Source organism: Sceloporus undulatus, chromosome 2 (genome assembly GCF_019175285.1).
Source record: "Sceloporus undulatus isolate JIND9_A2432 ecotype Alabama chromosome 2, SceUnd_v1.1, whole genome shotgun sequence".
Taxonomy (NCBI): domain Eukaryota; kingdom Metazoa; phylum Chordata; class Lepidosauria; order Squamata; family Phrynosomatidae; genus Sceloporus; species Sceloporus undulatus.
Genome location: NC_056523.1, coordinates 320,029,327 through 320,047,723, shown reverse-complemented (window position 1 = coordinate 320,047,723; position 18,397 = coordinate 320,029,327). Strand labels below are relative to the sequence as shown.

General features: G+C 41.5%; 1 protein-coding gene across 3 annotated transcripts in view; it reads right to left on the bottom strand.

Moving 5' to 3' along the window:
- The window catches only part of DYM (dymeclin), a 263,922-nt gene that overhangs the window by 133,235 nt on the left and 112,290 nt on the right, over positions 1–18,397 (bottom strand). For all 3 annotated transcript variants that reach the window (XM_042448107.1, XM_042448106.1, XM_042448109.1), the window contains 3 exons: positions 16,853–16,978; positions 13,672–13,785; positions 12,611–12,705 (listed from right to left, as the gene is read on the bottom strand). In XM_042448107.1, coding sequence (XP_042304041.1) covers positions 12,611–12,705; positions 13,672–13,785; positions 16,853–16,978 — 335 coding nt within the window. The remainder of the gene's footprint in view (positions 1–12,610; positions 12,706–13,671; positions 13,786–16,852; positions 16,979–18,397) is intronic.

Here is an 18,397-nt window from a genome sequence, read left to right as displayed (position 1 = left end):
TCTGGGTTGTGCATCCTCTGGGGAGAGGCCGGGTCCGAGAGGACATCCTCGTCCGAGGGTGCCTCAGAAGGAAGCAGCGGCTCGTCTTCGGATTCCAGGTCGGAGGAGAGAGGGTCCGTCACTCTGACCTGGGATCTTGGTCGGGTTGGAGCGAGGTCGGCTGAAGACCGGGAGCGCCTGCGGGGTGAAGACGGCGACCTTTCGTAGACCGACACGGTCGGGACCGATCTGGACGGGGTGGCCCGGTCTGCGGGATGGGGGTTCAGCCTGGTGAACTCCCTCAAAGCTCTGTCCTCCGACACAGACACGTAGTACCGGTGCGACTGCGTGTCGAAGAATAGGTCGGGAATGTCATGCCCGCGGGGCTGGTCCTCCTCATCGTCGGTTGCCAGGTTGGAGGGCGACCGGTGCTCTGGGGAGCGAGGGAGAGCGGCGTCATCCGTGCCGTGGACAAAGTCCATGGTGGGCAGAGGCAGCGGAGTGTCCGGTACCGGGGTCCCCCGGTCTACCGGTGTCGGCTCCAGGTCGCGGGGAGCTACCGAAGCGGAAGCGTGGGCCCGTTTGGACGGAGAGCGCTTCTTGTCCTTTGCCTTCGGTGGATCGGTGGCGGGCCGCTCCTTGGAGGGCTTGGACTTTTTAGGGGCAGAGTCACGACCGGGTTTGTCGTGGTGCCTATTCTTCCCAGGCCTGGGAAGCTCCTCCGCCGGGAAGAATGGATTGTCCGGGAGGTCAAGGAGGACAGCGGCCGCTGCCGACGACGAAGGCCTTGGGGACTTTGCCCCTTCCACAGGCCCAGCCAGCTGCTTTGGCTTCGGAGCATGGCGCGATGCCTTGGATGCCTTGGAGGATGAAGGCGAGGCAAGATGGACCTCCGGCTCGGTGGCCTTCTTCAGACGCGAGCCCTCCGATGTTCCCGCCGGTTTGGAGGTCGGCTCGGTACCCTCAGTCCCCGACGACTTGTGGGGTCGCTTGGAGGGTTTGTCGGTGGCACTGGGCCACATCGGAGGTGGTGGAAGGGGTCCCGGCCGGGACAGACACCACACTGGGAACGGCGGCTCTCCCAGATCCGACGCTGGACACACTGGCCCGAGAGGATGAGGCGGGGGGCGCCGATGACCGCGAACCTCCCTCTTGCACCTTCCCCAGGGCGATCGCCGAAGTGAGCCGGGACTCACGGTTTTTCCGGGCCTGGGAGGAGAGGGATCTGCAGAGCAGGCAGGCCTTGGTGTCATGGTTCTTGCCCAGGCACAGCAGGCAGGAGGAGTGCGGGTCCTGGACGGGCACCTTGCCCCCGCAAATGTCGCACTTCTTGAAAGGCGCAGGCATTTCCAAAGTCGTCAAAGCCAGTGGGAGAATCCGTAAACGAGGTCAACAGTCCGAAAGTCCGAAGTTACCAGGGGCGGGAGACAAAGAATGGTCAAGATACAGTCCGAGGTCAAAAAGCGAAAGTGATTCCAAGCAAGCAAAGCAAGCGAAAGTTCCCTGAAGCAGCTAGCGCGGCGGAAAAAAGGAACTGGGGAAAAGAGCGGGAAGGCAGGGGCCTTATAACGGGTGGGCGGAGTTACCACCAAAAAGTTTCAATATGTTGCAGAGTTAACTCTGCCCAGTGATTCCAGTAGGTTCCGAGCAGCACTGCGCAGGCGCAGTGAAACCCATTTGTATGATTCGCAGAGACCACGAAGAAGAAACAAGGTTGCTTTATTCTGAATATGACATCCCTTCAATTATTTAAATATGGCTATCATATCAACCCTTAACTTTCTCTTCTCCAGGCTAAGCATACCCAGCTCCCTAAACCACTCCTCATAGAATCATAGAAGTATCGTGGAATTGGAAGAGACCACAAGGGCCATCCAGTCCAACCTCCTGCCATGCAGGAAATCTCAGTCAAAGCATACCTGACAGATGGCCATCCAGCCTCTGCTTAAAGACCTCCAAAGAAGGAGACTCCACCACACTCCAAGGGTGTTTGTTCCAATGTCAAACAGCCCTTACTGTCAGGAAGTTCCTCCTAATGTTGAGGTGGAATCTCTTTTCCTGGAGCTTGCATCCATTGTTCCGGGTCCTGTTTTCTGGAATAGCAGAAAACAAGCTTGCTCCCTCCTGAATATGACATCCCTTCAAATATTTAAACAGGGCTATCATATCACCTCTTAAGCTTCTTTTCTCCAGGCTAAACATACCCAGCTCCCTTAGTCGTTCCTCATAGGGCATGGTTTCAAGACCCTTCACCATTTTAGTCGCCCTCCTTTGGACATGCTCCAGTTTCTCAATGTCCTTTTTGAATTGTGATGCCCACAACTGGACACAATATTCCAAGTGGGGCCTGACCAAAGCAGAATAGTGGCACTATTACTTCTCTTGATCTAGACACTATACTTTTATTGATGCAACCTAAAATTGCATGGGCCTTTTTAGCTGCCACATCACACTGTTGACTCATGTTCAACTTGTGGTCTACTTGGACTCCTAGATCCCTTTCACATGTAGTCTCATTCAGCCAGGTGTCCCCCATCCTATATCTGTGCATTTCACCTTTCCACCCTAAGTGCAGTACAGTGGTACCTCGGGATACGAAATACCCAGGTTACGAATTTTTCGGGATACGAAAAAATCCCATAGGGATTTATTGTTTCGGGTTACGAAAGTTTTTTCGGGTTACGAAAAAACTCCGGCGCTATTTTAAATGGAGCCGCGGCAGAGCCGCGGCTTTTTTCCCCATTAGCGCCTATGGGTTTTCGGCTTACGAAGGCTTTTCGGGTTACGAAAGCAGCCGCGGAACGAATTATTTTCGTAACCCGAGGCACCACTGTACCTTACATTTCTCCGTGTTAAATTTCATTTTGTTAGCTTTGGCCCAGCTTTCTAGTCTATTCAGGTCATTTTGAATGTTGATCCTGTCCTCTGGAATATTAGCTATTCCTCCTAATTTGGTGTCATCTGCAAATTTGATATGCCCCCAATTCTGTCATCCAAGTCATAGGGCCTGGTTTCCAGATTTTACCATTTTGGTTGCTCTTTTCTGTACACATTCCAGCTTGTCAACATCCTTCTTGAATTCCAGTGACCAGAAATGGACACAATATTCCAGGTGAGGTCTGACCAAAGTAGGAAAGAGTGGTAAGGTCCTCAGGGAGGATTCTATTTCAGCCAATAAAATCTAGGCTAACTTCAGTCACCGAGAGGGCCTTTTCTATTGCTGCTCTGAAGCTATGGAATGACCTGCCAAAAGAGATCCGCGACATTTCTACTCTTACAGCCTTTAAGAAGGCTCTTAAGATGGATCTCTTCCGGCAGGCCTTCCTAACCTAGTTCCTCTCCCCGTTTAGTGTGACTTATGTCATTCTGTCTCTTAAATTAATGAGAAGAATTAAATTAAAATTATTAAAAATTATATTCTTGCCTCAAGAAGAAAAGCCTTCCCTCCGTCCCAACTGTCATCATCAGACCTGGGAGGGAGTGAAAAAGACAGGCCCAATTTCCATCAGGCCTAACTGTGAACTACTAACGTTGCTCTCTTTTATTGTATTGTATTGTATTATATTGTATTTTTTGTATTTTATTTTATTATATTCTCTATATTTTTATTGTTGTAACCCGCCCAGATTCCTTGTGATTGGGCGGGCTATAAATAAATATTATTATATTATTCCCTAATGTAGACACTATACTCCTACTGTCTAGAATTGCATTGGCTTTCTTAGCTGCTACATCACATTGCTGACTCATGTTCAGCCTGTGGTCAACTAAGAGTCCTAGATACTTTTTGCATGTACTGCCATCGAGCCAGGTGCCACCCAACCATATATCCATGCATTTTATTTTTAATGCCCAAGTAAAGCAGTAGTTCTACATTTCTCCTGTTAAAATTCATTTTGTTAGTTTTGGCCCAGCTGTGTAAACCATTAAGGTCATTTTAAATTGTGATCCTGGAGTATTATCTAATTTGGTGCCATCTGCAAATTTGATAAACATGCCTTCTATTCCATCATCCAAATCTTGATGAATAAGCTGAACAGCACTGGGCCCAGGACAGAACCCTGTGGCACTTGACAATGCAACACATTCCAAATGCAACACAGTTTTTCAAACTGATAATACAGATTAACTGAGTCAAAGAATACAATTTCAAGATCTATTGGTTTCAGCAGCAGAATTAATCATGTGGTCAACTCTCTTCCATTGAAATAAAGAGAACTAAAAAAAAGCTTTGACTGGACAGTGCCAACTACAGTACTGCTATAATATGTTGTTGTTGTTTGTGCCTTCGAGTCATTTCTAACTTATGGTGACCCTGAGGTGACCCCATCATGGGGTTTTCTTGGTAAGATTAGTTCAGAGGAGGATTGTCATTGCCTTTCCCTGAGGCTGAGAGCGTATCACTTGCCCACGGTTACCCAGTGGGTTTCTATAGTTGAACAGGGAATCAAACCCTGGTCTTCAGAGTCGTAGTCCAGTGCTCAAACCACTACACCATGCCACCTCTCTCTCTCTCTCTCTCTCTCTCTCTCACACACACACACACACACACACACACAATACAGCTTTTTGGAAACAACATTTCCAAAAAATGTATGCTTAGACTCAGAAGTCCCACTTTATTCAATGCAGTTTACTCTATAGTACAAATGTTTAGTATTGCAACCATTATCTGTGATACCTTCACAGCAAGTCTATGTTTGGCACATGTAAATGTTAATGTTTTCACTTGTGCAGAAGTATAAGTCTGCACAAAGTCCTACTTTGCTGTGACCTCACTACACTAGACAGGCAACCCTGAGCTCTCAAAGGCTTTGTCAGAAGAGTGGACACTCCGTCAGTCTCCACCAAGCTGGTAAGGCATCAAGTATGGCTTGGTGGCAGACTGAATGTCTCCCATCCAACTAACTACCTACCTAAATATGGAGAGGCTCATCACCAAAGGGTTGGCCACCAGGCGATGACTTTCCCACAGTGACTACCTACATAATAACAGGGTGTAATAGCTATGCTCTGCATCTGTGAAGGGCCCAGCAACACCAATGAAATCATATAACTTAAAGGTTCTCAAAGTATCACCAGCATCCTCTTATGGAGGGATGCCTTCTATTCAAGGGCAAGAATTCAGATATTCTTGTTTCTATATGCCAAGGATTTTCAAATTGTTTTGGTAAACTCTGGGATTGCCTGGAAACTTAATCAAAGGTTCTTCAATTAGTGTACCAGAAAACAGTACAAAAGCTTCTCTAAAAGGCAGCAGCTTGCTCGCTACTATTAATATTTCTCTATGGATGAGTGCTGGGTGTATTCTGGAATACTGCTCTCAGTATATGCAGGCCAACAGTGAGGGCTTAAAGTGGCCAGTCAGTATTGTGCATTGAAAGCCACAGGCTGAAATATGACCTAAATATACACCCCTTATAAATAAAACAAAATAAAAACCAAAACAAAGGAAGAATGTGTGCCTTGGAACATTTCCAAGAATTCTTTTCAATATTCCGGGTCTCCAAATCCATGTGGAACGGGTTCTATGGCAGGGGCAGGGACTGTTCCTTTAGTCCCAAACTAAATCTGTTCACAGGAACAGGATATACCAAACAGATCATTTAAACATCTACATTTCTGGGGGCTATTTTTCAAATTAAAAATGGCTGTTTCCCATATTACAAGCTCCACAACCACAGTATTTAAGAGACAGAAAGCATTCTTAGCATTATTTCTAAAGATGTCTAATAGGCAAAACAAAAAAAAAATGTTTGCAATACTAAACGCAAATATATTTTTCCAATGATGTTCTGCATTTACAAACAGCCACACCAACAAGACTACAGGCATTTGGGAAAGTCAGTTAACCTTTTCCCCCTTTGACAAAAACTAAGCTTAAAGAAATTGCAGCGGAAAACACCAAATTTCTTAATTGAAATGATATTTGAGAACTCTTTCAAACTTTCTTTGCTCCAATGACAGGCATTTCTTTGGCCTTCACTTTGTTGAGCCAACATGAGGTAATGTGAGGTTTCCAACTGTGAGATCCAAAGGAGGATTACTGGTTGATGAATACACACCCAAAAGGGCAACTGGGATAATAAAAAAGAAAGCTTTTTTGCAGGCCTTACTACCTACAACTCTCATCTCGCTTAATGCAACCTAATAATCAGTCCTAGACGACCTCATGTTTATGTAGGTGATCTGGTACCACTTATAAGGTTATCTCACATGGTCATGGTACACTTAAGCGCTTTCATTCCCATAGCCAGCCTCATGGTTGAAAGATTATTAAGCATCTTTACAATGCAAACAAACTAATGTTAAAACTTGTTAATAGAAGTCTGAACCTGTTTCCATATAAGCATGTTTGGGAGAGTGGGCTTTGCCTATTTTTTCCACTACAGGATGTCTTAGATGTACGGACATGGACTCTGTGGTTTTAATACATTAGGAAATGCCGGATTCCAGTGCATAAAAGAAGGAAAAGGAGAGAGTTTGCAGGCAGAAGGAGTACCTTATATACTCGACTATAAGTCGAAAAATTTATGCCCCAAAATGAACTCCAAAATCATGGGTAGACTTATGTAAGGGTCAATGAGTTAATGCTAATTTCTTGAAAGAAAAAGTGCCCACCTTTCTCTGTAGCCTTGTAATGGCTTCCTGTTTGAAGCCCCGGCACCCGCTCTCTCTCTCTCTCTCTCTCTCTCTCTCTCTGTGTGTGTGTGTGTGTGTGTGTGTGTGTGTGTTTCCCTCTCAGCCTTCCCACGCAGCCAGAGCTAACAAGGAAAGGAACACACAGAAAGTATGCCCTGGCTTGTACCCCGTTTTGTCAAGAAGTCCTGGGGGTGAAAAGCAGAGAGAGATAAAGGTCTGTCCTCTATTTCTGCAAGCCCTGAACCTTGGAGTTCTGGGGGGAAATGCAGAGAGAGAGAGAAAGGTCTGTCCTCTATTTCTGCAAACCCTGAACCTTGGAGTCCTGGGGGGAAATGCAGAGAGAGAGAAAAGTCTGTCCTCTATTTCTGCAAGCCATGAGCCTTGGAAGTCCTGGGGGTGAAAAGCAGAGAGAGAGAAAGGTCTGTCCTCTATTTCTGCAAGCCATGAGCCTTGGAAGTCCTGGGGGTGAAAAGCAGAGAGAGAGAAAGGTCTGTCCTCTATTTCTGGAAGCCATGAGCCTTGGAAGTCCTGGGGTAAAAGGCAGAGAGAGAGAAAGGTCTGTCCTCTATTTTTGCAAGCAATGAGCCTTGGAAGTCCTGGGGGTGAAAGGCAGAGAGAGAGAAAGGTCTATTTTTGCAAGCTATGAGAGTCCTGGGGGTGACAAGCAGAGAAACAGTGGGGTCTGTCCTCTTTTTTGCAAGCCTTGTGTCTTGGAGATGCTTCTGGTAAGGGGAAGAGTGTGTGTGTGCACACGCGTGCGTGTGTGCACATGCCGAGGTTTGTTTCCCCTTTTCCATGCTGAGTGATGCTTGGGAGAGGTCTTGAGAGGGAGATATAGGGAGGGAAATTGTGCTTTGTTCCCCCCCCCCCCCTTTAGATCTTTTGTGACATCCTCCAGTGTTTGCCCCTCGACTTATCCACAGGTCATATCAAAATCCATGATTTTGGATCCAAAAACTGCCCTCGACTTATACATGAGGTCGACTTATACATGAGTATACTGTATACAGTATTTTTTAACTTAATAAATTATGTTTTAATAGAGAGGAAGACCTGTATCTGAATTGAGCCACAGTGTGATAAAACTTGCATTAAAACTTCAATGCCGTTTGATTAAATAAAACAACATTCTGAGAGAGTTTGATGGAAAATGAATGCCCATATGCAGGAGGGAAGAATTACCATTTCCCTCCATTTCACCCAGCAGCTTATTTAATACCTCTGACAAATATGAGCTTAAAAATGAAGGCAAAAAGCACCTGTGAAGGTGTTTTTTAAAGCAAGAAAACAATGCATAGGAAAGGGGTTAACTTGTCAAGCTGAAGTTTCCTGAACCTTCTTTTAGGATTTTATTATGTGCATAACATATATTAGATAACTCTAAAATGTGCACAACACATAGCTAGCATTTAATTTTCTCCTTTACAGAACTGAAAAATCTGTTCCAGTTTCACTGCCTTATATAAGGGGTGTCTATTTCAATATTCTTCATTTACTTTGGTTTCTTACACTAGGACAATACCACTGTAACATCTGATGCTCTGCAGAAAACCATGTGTGTGTGTTGTTTGCCTTTAAATCATTTCTGATTTATGACAACCTTAAGACGACCTATCACAGGGTTTTCTTAGCAAGTTTCTTCAGAGGGGTTTTTCCACTGCCATCTTCCGAGGTACAAGATCACCCAGTGGGTTTTCATGGCCAGGGATTTGAATCCTGCTCTCCAGCATCATAGTCCAACATTCAAACCACAACATCACACTGGCTCTTGCTAACAACCTTCCTGTCTTTAAATACAGACATCCAGTCAAATGGAAGCTAGTCATCTATGTGACATTCCTAGAACAATATCATGAAATGGATCTATGGAGAAAATATTTCCCTAAGAGCATGTGCTCTAGAGATCACCTCAAGAAGATTATAGAACTGCTTTTCTACATAAGGTAACTTTCCAATAGGACACCTTTGCAACTTTTTTGTTATTTCCTAATAATCACAAGGAGGTACAGTAGTTATGTTGTTTTCTGGCACCTATAGCTGCATAATGCGCACAGTAGCAATACAGCTACTCACTTAAAATAACCATTCTTCAAATTGTGAAAAAGCAAAAATAAAAAGCAACCTAAACAATATGAAAAATTCAGATTGAGACAATATTTGCCCATACACAAATAACATTTCACACTCGCCTAAGGATTATTCTGATAATAATCAAATACAAGGGCACAATCCATCCATTTGTTACTTCTAATTTCATGGCAGATGCCAAACATGAAGAAATTATTTACACAAATCTGTTAACTTTCATGGCTGAGAATTACTATGTGATATAACATTCTACATTACTGAGTCCTTGGTTAAACTATAAATGACAAGGCTCAGTTCAATCTTTAACATACAATAGCCTTCATAATTTAAAACTATTAACAATCTGTATTCAGAGGGGATTTTTTTTAAAAAAAGAAAGAAAATCCTCCATAGAACCTGAATTACTTCTCTCATTAAGATAGGAATTGCTAGAGCATCTGGTGAATCTTGAATTATGGCTTTCTACACTGTCAGCTGAAGGATTAAGTTGATTTTGAGATAAAGCATTCTTCAGTTAAAGAAACCACAAAGTACTAAAATTAAAATCACACTTAGTGGGGTTTACTTCAGCTAAAAATGTTTGTTTATTCTTTACAGTCATGTGTAGCATACAGATCAGGTCCGCTGCTCAGCATGTTACCATCCTTTGTCTCTCAAAGGTCTTCCTAGGTTCATTCCCAAAAAGAAGGCAACTTTGTTTGATTATAATGCAAGCCACATTTTCTGGAGTTGGCTGCTTTAGAAAAGAAATATAATTTGTCACAGCCTATCGATTTGGTTATCGAACTGTTATCGTACCTAAATTTTAATTATTTTTAGAATGTGTCAAGGAAAATACAGTATAGGAAACATTTGGCCCTCCAAATGTTTTGGAATTTAGTTTCCAGAAGATGTAACCAGCGTCGTGAATGGTAATGTCTTACTGAAGCTATAGTTTAAATAATTCTGGGGTTCAGTGTTTCACTAGCCCTGTTATTATGGTGCTGCCTATAGACTCTATCCCTGCATATCTTCTAATATGTTAAATCAGGAAAACTTATTTATGTGGAGCATTCTCCTGAAATCTCTTACACATATTTTTTTAAGCTGGTCTTCAGCTGGATGACTGAGACTCACACTATGATTCACCATGAAGGTTTGCCAGAGTTGGGCCTCCAAAATCTTTCTTGGGTCACTCAAATGCAAAAGAGCCAATATGATTTAATTCCACCCAACTCTATCCGTTCCATCCACCAAGGTAACCAAAGTGTTTTGTACTCCAAAACTAGATCTCAAGTAATAGATTCAAATCATCGTCATCCAAAATTTCCTTGAATTGAGGCAATATCCTTACAAACAACTTGGCTTGACATCTTCCCTATAATCAATTATGTCATTCACTAATAGTAAGATGTCATACTAAGATCTGCAAGCATTGCTGCTGAGATTTATAAATGTGTATCACAGAGAAAAGCAAGTTCTCAGGCATATTCCAGTCAGCTTTCAACTCTAGACCAGCACAACCTGTAGTCACTGAAGAAGGTATCTGTCAGGCAATAAGGCACACTTAAATGTTTCAAAAAAATGAAAGGCAGAGAACCCATCAAATCTTGGCTGAAGTGTGGACATGGCCACCTAGGTATCCATATTTAATTTCTAATTCCAGACATCTAATCCCTAGTGGTTTGTATCCTGGCAATTAAATATGAATTATCCCTATTACTTCTCTTCATGGAATTACTTAAAAGGTTAGTGCTCCACTTCTGGTGCCTATAGAACACAGACATACAGATGTGCTACCTGTCCCAACAGTATAAAAGAAGAGTCAGAAATAAAGAGACATCCAAGCATTCTATTCAAAGTCATTAAACAGAACAGAGCAAGACAGTTTCTAACTATGCACAGGACTCATATGTATCAGAACTATTATGAGAAAAAAAATGCTGGCAAAAATGCAAATAAACCTCTGTTTCTAGCCAGAATACTCTGTTTATTGTTTTATAGGAAGAAAGGAGGAGATTATCCAACCACTGTTCAGACTTAGAAGTCCAATGTTCAACACATTTTCTACAACTAAAAGTAGCCAAACTTTCATCTTCTAGGTCAGTGGTCACCAAATGTTTTCCAGCTACCACACTCTTTCCTTTTGGCTGACGACCCTAGTGCTCCCCCCCCCCCATGTGTACTTCTTGATATTAGGTCTACTGTTCAAATTCAAAACAATCAATCTCAGTCACTGCTCCCTTTGCACCTGGTCATCCTAAGAGCAGCAACTGAATAGCTGGTTGAACAGCAACCAAGAAGTGTCTTACCCATGCACTCCTCCAGCAAAGGCCAATGAGGGCAAGAGGCCTCTTGGTCACTGCTCAGCCAGCCACTCACTTGTTGCTCCTGAGGTGAGGAGGTACAAAGGGAGAAGCTTCTCCTTCATCGTAGGATCAGAGATGGGCACAGCTAAAGTGTGCATTGAGGCTACATGCTCTGGACTGGAGACTGGCATAGATGGAGAAAAGGAGAGATTTAAACTCTCCAAGAGCCTCTCTAAGATGAAAGACTCTTTCCAAGAATTGATCCCAGAAACTCCTCCTTCTCCCTTACCAAAGAGCTTCAAGTGTCCCGTCCCGCTCACACACATACACAAACATTGCTTCTTCGATCAGCTCTCAGCCTGTGTGATGAAAGAAAGCAGGAGCAGCAGAGTAGCTCCAGCTTGCCAGCTAAGTCCCAGTTCACAAAGCTTAAGCAGGGTCCCAAATCACTGCTTCTCCTCCACAGCCACATGCTCTACCTTCTTGCTACAGTCAGACAATCTTTCCCAAAATGATGCCACTCTGACCCACAGAAGTGATGTTCGGCATCCAAGCCTCACAAGAGTTTCCCAACCACCACCACCAGTGAAAGAAGCAGCTAAAAGAGTGAGCTTGTGTGGACAGGCAAAGAGTGAGAGACACCACTGCATGAAATGATCAGTGAAGCTACACTGTGATTTTAAGGAATCCTGAAAATAAGTTTCATGCAATCCTCATCCCCACCATGGCCCTAAAGATTGCTGGTTCCCCATGTCTTTCTTGTGCACCAATACTTTGACTGAAGACCTCCCCGCTTTTGCTTCACTGTCCCCTACTATCCCCTTTCTTCCTCACCGGATCTTTCAATTGCCCCCTGGGGGCAGGTGTACAGCCCACTCTGGGAATCACTGTTCTAGGTATTTTGGACTTAATAACAAATTAATAATAATGCATAATCTTTCCTCGACTGGCCAATAGTGCCTCTCTCAACAGAACTGTGAGAGCAACAATCGCTCCTGCAGACTATGTGAGCTAAAAACCTGCTTCAGAGGTTGTGAATTGCCCAGCATGCATTTTCAGCACCACAGAAAGCTGCAGAAGGGAAGGGAAACAAGTTCTGAAACTAACAGAAATGTAGCACCATGCTAGAAAAATGTGGAAAGGGTTCCTTATAGAATTTTGAATGTCAAGAATGCTACACCAAGAAGCTTCATCCACCCAAATACGATGTATCATAGGCTCTATAATCACACTGTGACCTCTGCAGCCATGCATCTATATCAATCACACTTGTATTACACAACACACAGCTGTATTTATCTGTCCAATACAATAAACTGTATAGAGTACACCCACTTTCCCCAATATGTAAGTGACAAGCTGTTATTATTCAGGATAAACCATATTAGGTTTTTCTCATTCTGTATTATCAAGCTACTCATTTCTGGCTGGCATAAGGAGCTGCCATCAGTAACAAGGTACAGCATCAACGGGGCACACTATACAGACTCCATGAAACTGAATAGAATTTGCCTGGTTTACTATTCACATTGGGTGATTGGAAAATTGGGTATCTTTCCTGCAGAATTTAGGATGAAACTAGTTTAAATATTTTGTAAAAGGCTTGTATTTACCTGATGATCCGTTGAGCAGCATACTGATGAAGTGAGCGGAACTGTGCTGACATATTGGCTAAAGCTGCCAAACAATTTGTATGAAGGTATTTGTCCTGTTGGAGATGAGGAGGGGGGGAAACACATCAGACTATCCTTTCTGTATACACAGCAAGACCTGTCGGAAGGAAATCACTCACTACCCTAACATCCGTATACTGGAGGCAATGATGCAATAAAGATAAACCAGACTTGTGCTCTGATTTTAGGGGTAAGCACTAAAAACACATGCAATCATAGTTCATTATGCTTGGGTCATTTATGGACGCATCACTGTATACTTGTAGTGTGTTGCTGCATATTTAACACTGCTCAGAAAAAAAGATGAACAATGGCTTTCCTTATTTTTCAGCTTTCAGTCTTTATTTCATCTAACAAAAAAGGCTTTTAATATTGTAATTTCCCCTACTTAGCTTCAAAGTTGTACTTAATATTCCAAATAAAATGTACCCATTTGGAATTTAAAATTCTAGTATTCTAGTTGCTAGAAGTACACATTACAGGAGTTCATAATCTGATCACTTATGTACAATTTGAGGTATGGGCAAGGTCCAGGGATCAGGCACAGACCATATGCTTTTGCATCAAAATTTAAAGACCTCAGTTAGGAGGGCTGCAAAAGGTATTGCAAGTCACAACAGGCCATATCAGCCCAGTTGATGGGCCAATGGTTTGGTTGTCTAAGGCTTGTTCAGAAGGGCACAACAGGAGAAACAAGTACTAAAAACTGAATATTCACATCCTGCATTCGACATAAACATCTCACTTCTCGTAAAGTGATAAATATATCTTTAAAGTCTGGCATTTTCTACATGTCATTCATTTAACCTTTGTGATATGATATATAAGTATGACTGCTTGCCCTTGGATTTGTTCTGTTTGGGTACTTATATTTTTTTCTCTCTTCCATGACAAGATTCTCACTTCATCATAAATATTTCTATTACTATCATTACTATTTGTTGGAAACTTGGTTTGTGAAGGTAGAAATATTTGCATGCAATCCAGAGTACAACTCTTACCCTTGTTCTTGTCATGTTGTACTGAATAGTTCTTATTACTACCAGTATCAAGAGACTCCCCAGAGAAATTTCTGTTAACACACGTTCTGAGTACCAAGTAATATTTTTCAGTATCTGCAAAAAGAAAAAAAAGACCACATCTTATTGTCCTTCACTAGTAAACATCATGCTGTTTCCTGGACTTTGACTGGGACTGTGTTGGCTGTTTTGTGAAATGAAAATTTACAACTTTTCCCCTCCCACTGAAATTAGTGAAAGGGAAATTATCTAAGCCACCTTCAGGGTTGAATAGTAAAGGGGTCTCATTTAGGGATATGTTCAGGGATTCACTGGCTGGATAACTCACCTACCCCCAGAGCAACCTAATCAGTCATACTACTAGCAGGAACATTGCTTGCTGTAACTGGAGGCCTGCCTGTGGACATATGAGATTCTCCTTTTTTCAGAGCCACCTTGTGGATGAAACCAGAGACAGAGGAATAAGGGCTAGGATGTTCCTCCTGTGTTCTACGCCCCCAGATCTATAATGCCTAAATAGGGCTATATCAAGTTGATGAAACATGAGAGGGCTATGATTGTGCAATGTGCCTTTAAGTCATTTCCAACTTATGGCAATCCTATCATAAGGTTTTCTTGGCAAGATTTGTTCAGAGGAGATTTGTCTTTGCCTTCCTATAAGGCTAAGAGTATGGCTTGCCCACTGTCACTCAATGGGTTTCAATAACCAAGTGGGGATTCAAACACTGGTCTGCAGGCCCCTAGTCCAACCCTGGCTCTCCTATGAATAGATGTCCCATTAAAAAAAGAAACTTGGAAGTGGCAGTGGTAACATTCCCCAGCAGTACTGTAAGGAAAGGGAGTTAGGGCCTGAACAGACAGGCCAGAATAAAGCTGGTTTGGGTCACTTTGGAGGTATGCTGTCCTAAGACGCTGAAAGCTGTGCCAAAGCCACTTTCCAGCCCTAAGGACTGGAGCACAGCTTTGGCACAGCTTCTGGCCTCTTAAGATGTGTGTGCCATTTAAACAGCATACCTCCAATGTTACCTGAAGCAGCTTTATTTTGGCTTGTCTGTTTGGGCCCTTAGTCCACCTACCCATGGCACTCCCCAGGGTTTAGACATAGGTGATAGAACATGACAGGAAAGCAAACGATCTATATGTGCATCCCAGTGGGAATGTCATTGCCACTCTGGAGAGTCTCACAAGATAAAATTGGTTGTGTATGTTTCTCCAAAATTAGCAAGGATCCAACAGCTTGTGGGGCTGGGAGATAAGCTGTAGTACAACAACCTCTACTACTACTACTGCTACTACTACTAGAAAAAAGGAAGTAAGGAGATGCCCATGTACAAAGCAACCAAGGAGCGGGGATACTAATCACCCCAGGTAACTCTGATCATCTATGATTGTGCCCTATTGCAGGGCCAGGCAGCTGACTGGACATGAATTAACTCTAATAATATTATGCACATAAACATGTAACCAGAATGAAAACTGCAAAAAACAGAGGAAAACTGTGTCTTATTCAATGGTAGCTGTTCTCATTATTAGGACTCACTATGGGCACAGGTAGCTGCCTGTAAAGAAAGAGATGTTTTTAAAAAATCATCTTTCCAAGGAAGCCAAAACCACATTTTATTTTCAAACAAAAATCCTTTGACCAAACAGGAAAGCTTTTGTGGCTTTCTTGGGGAACCCAAGTAAGAGTCTATATAATCAGTGATTTACAAAACGGTACTTACTAAAATTAATCTTAGCTATCAATAAATAAGTGTGGGTGTAGGACCACAAAAGAAAAATACATTCAAGGACTAACACAGGCAATACATTTATAAAAGCAGGATGTGCACTGAAGGACAGGACCAAAAACCTAGCTTGATGGAGACTGTTTTTATTAATTTTATCGTCTGTCTTCAACCAAAGCATGAAAGCGGCTTTCTTCCAAAGCTGCTAAAATTATCTAGCAAAGCAGGTTTTGAGTGGCCTCACTCATTCTTAGCACTCTTCATAAAAGACACAAAAGATGGAACTTAGATTAGAACATGAAATATATAGTTGCGCGTGGAATATTTATACAAATTCATTCTCATATTCCTCCAAGAAGATACTGTACTGCACAGTATTTAAAACTGGGCTTTCAAGAATCTAGTACAAATGTTGGATCCAAATTAAGTTGTACCAAGTCCCATTGGAATCAGTTGGACAAACTAATTATAACTCGCTTTTTACATGGATCTCAGCAGAACCTAAATGAAACTAACATTTTGGATCCAACCCAGTACCTTGAGATTCACTGAGATGTCATGAACTTTTACAATTGGAAGGTGAAACAAAAGTCCAACAGATCTATTCTCATTCTTCTGGATTGCCAATATTGATTCAGCCAGATTTATAAAGTAAATCAATTATTTTGTATTTCTTTCTTCAATGTAGCATTCAAGGGAAAACTTACCTAAGAGGGAATAAGAGATCCTTGAAAATTATTTGGTAAATATGATTATAAAACCCTATAGGTAAAGTCTAAAGAATTTCAAAAGTTGAAAAGTAAACTGAATCTATAAAAAAAATGTTACACCGAAATGACTACAGCCATCTCGGTGAACATGAAAATAAAAATTAAGCTTATCCAAAATAAGATATGTTGTATATACTCATATATAAGTATAGAAACCTTAATTTAAAAAACTGACCTAAAAAAACTGGGTTGATATCCACAGGTTAATATAAGTACTGTACATTAACTCTTATCAAAAAAGAACAACCCCCTTCGCTGAGTAGAATGGCAAAAGGGGAGAGCTTAGTCTGTCCTGGAACAACTTAAAGGAAGAACTGATCCCCTTTACTCTCTCCACCAAGTCAACACACCTAGTCTTTCCTTCTGGAAGGAAAATGATGGTAGTAGTTTCCTCCTTATGCATCCAGGCTTTAGGGTGAGCACAAACATTTATGCCTGCTAGAATTTAGTGAGTTCTTTGGCATCATTTTCCTTTGCTTCATCTTTTACATCCTTTGTGACATGCCCCCTAAGTTTTACCTTCGACCTATCCATGGGTCATATCAAAATCCATAATTTTGACCTCCAAACCTGCCCTTGACTTATACATGAATTCGACTCATAGTTAAGTATATATGGTGCTTCAAGTCATTATTTAAAGGTACTTTATTATAGTTTATAACATACCACTTCATGAATTGATCGATTGAAGCCATCATCTTCAGTAAGGATTAACAAAATGATTAAAGCCATATAAACATGGTGTGAATTCCTTTCTTCAACATGATAAAGAATCTCAAGTATTGGGAGAACCTTGAGAAAGAAAAAAGTAAGCATATATCTGTTCAGTATTTTTAAAATTCCAAGACAAAAGTGCAGGTATAGTTTTAGATCATCCTGGGTTTAGCTAGCCCAATAATTGTGGAAAAAGAAAAAATACTAACAAATAAATAAACCTTAACTGACAAACTATTAAACCACATTTTGTTTGTTTTCTTGTGCTGTTGGAAAAAAGTTCCTCCAAGGAGACTTATAATTCATATCCTGATAAACAAATAGCACTTTTAAGAAGGATGATTATATTTATAGTTCCAGAACTCAGTTTATATATTTGGCTAATGCAGTCTGTTTCAAAGGTAAATGGCTCTGGTTCTAATATTTTACCAATATTTTATTATGAATGTTTTCAAGACAGTTATGCTACTTCTGTTTAAAACAGACACTCTGTGTGGGGGTTTTTTGTCCTTCAAAATTATTTCAGTACAATTCAATTCGAAGAATAGCTAACCTGGAAGGTTTATTCACACTTTATTCCACACAACTGTCTTAATTGTCTGTCATAATAATTGCTACAACTCTTATCTCTTCATTGCAAATCTTGGAAGATCATTCTCTTCTCCCTCCCCTTTAGTCCTTACCTAGCAAGCTGACACCAGTGTCTTGTTAGGAGAAGTTGAAGACCCTTTTCTATGTTAACTGCTAGATTTTCAAAGAGCAGTGAAAAAGAATGTGTTGGGCTGTATGGGAATATGATCTTATACAAACTAGTGAATACTGAATATTTTAGTAGCTTGGTGATTTATGGTGATTCACTTAGTCTAGTGATCTAAATCTGTACAAGAAAAATAAGTGGCATGTTTCATCTTCCACTGAGATATAGGCAATGGCTCATTTGGTAGAGCCATCTGTAAAAACTGATGATGTTTAAACTTATTTCTTAAACCAGAAACAACTCTGTGGTTGTGACCCCTTCTAATTTATTTATTGTTCTTTAGACCACACAATAAACAGAATTCTCTGGGTTACAATAAATTAAAAATATAAAATACAAACAGTAAACAATGGCCAAAACATATACAATAAAACTAAAGGAAAACCAGTAGCAAAACAGAATGATGCTAACATTTAAAAGCATGTTTTGGAGACCATAGTTTAGGTGATAGACGAGCCCCTCTGGAGAGGGCCTTTTCAAGATGTGGTTTTGTTGTTGTTGTTAACTGCTCTCGAGTCAAGCTCAACTCATAGGGGGTCTGTGTATGATCCCTGCCTTGCTTATTGATGCTACTGTTATTGTCTGATGTTGGATATTTTATTGTTTTTAGCTGCCTTTAATTGAATTTTGTGCTTTTACTTAGTTTGTAACCCCGCCTCGATCCACTGGGAGAGGTGGGGAAACATAAATTATTATTATTATTATTATTATTATTATTATTATTATTATTATTATTATTA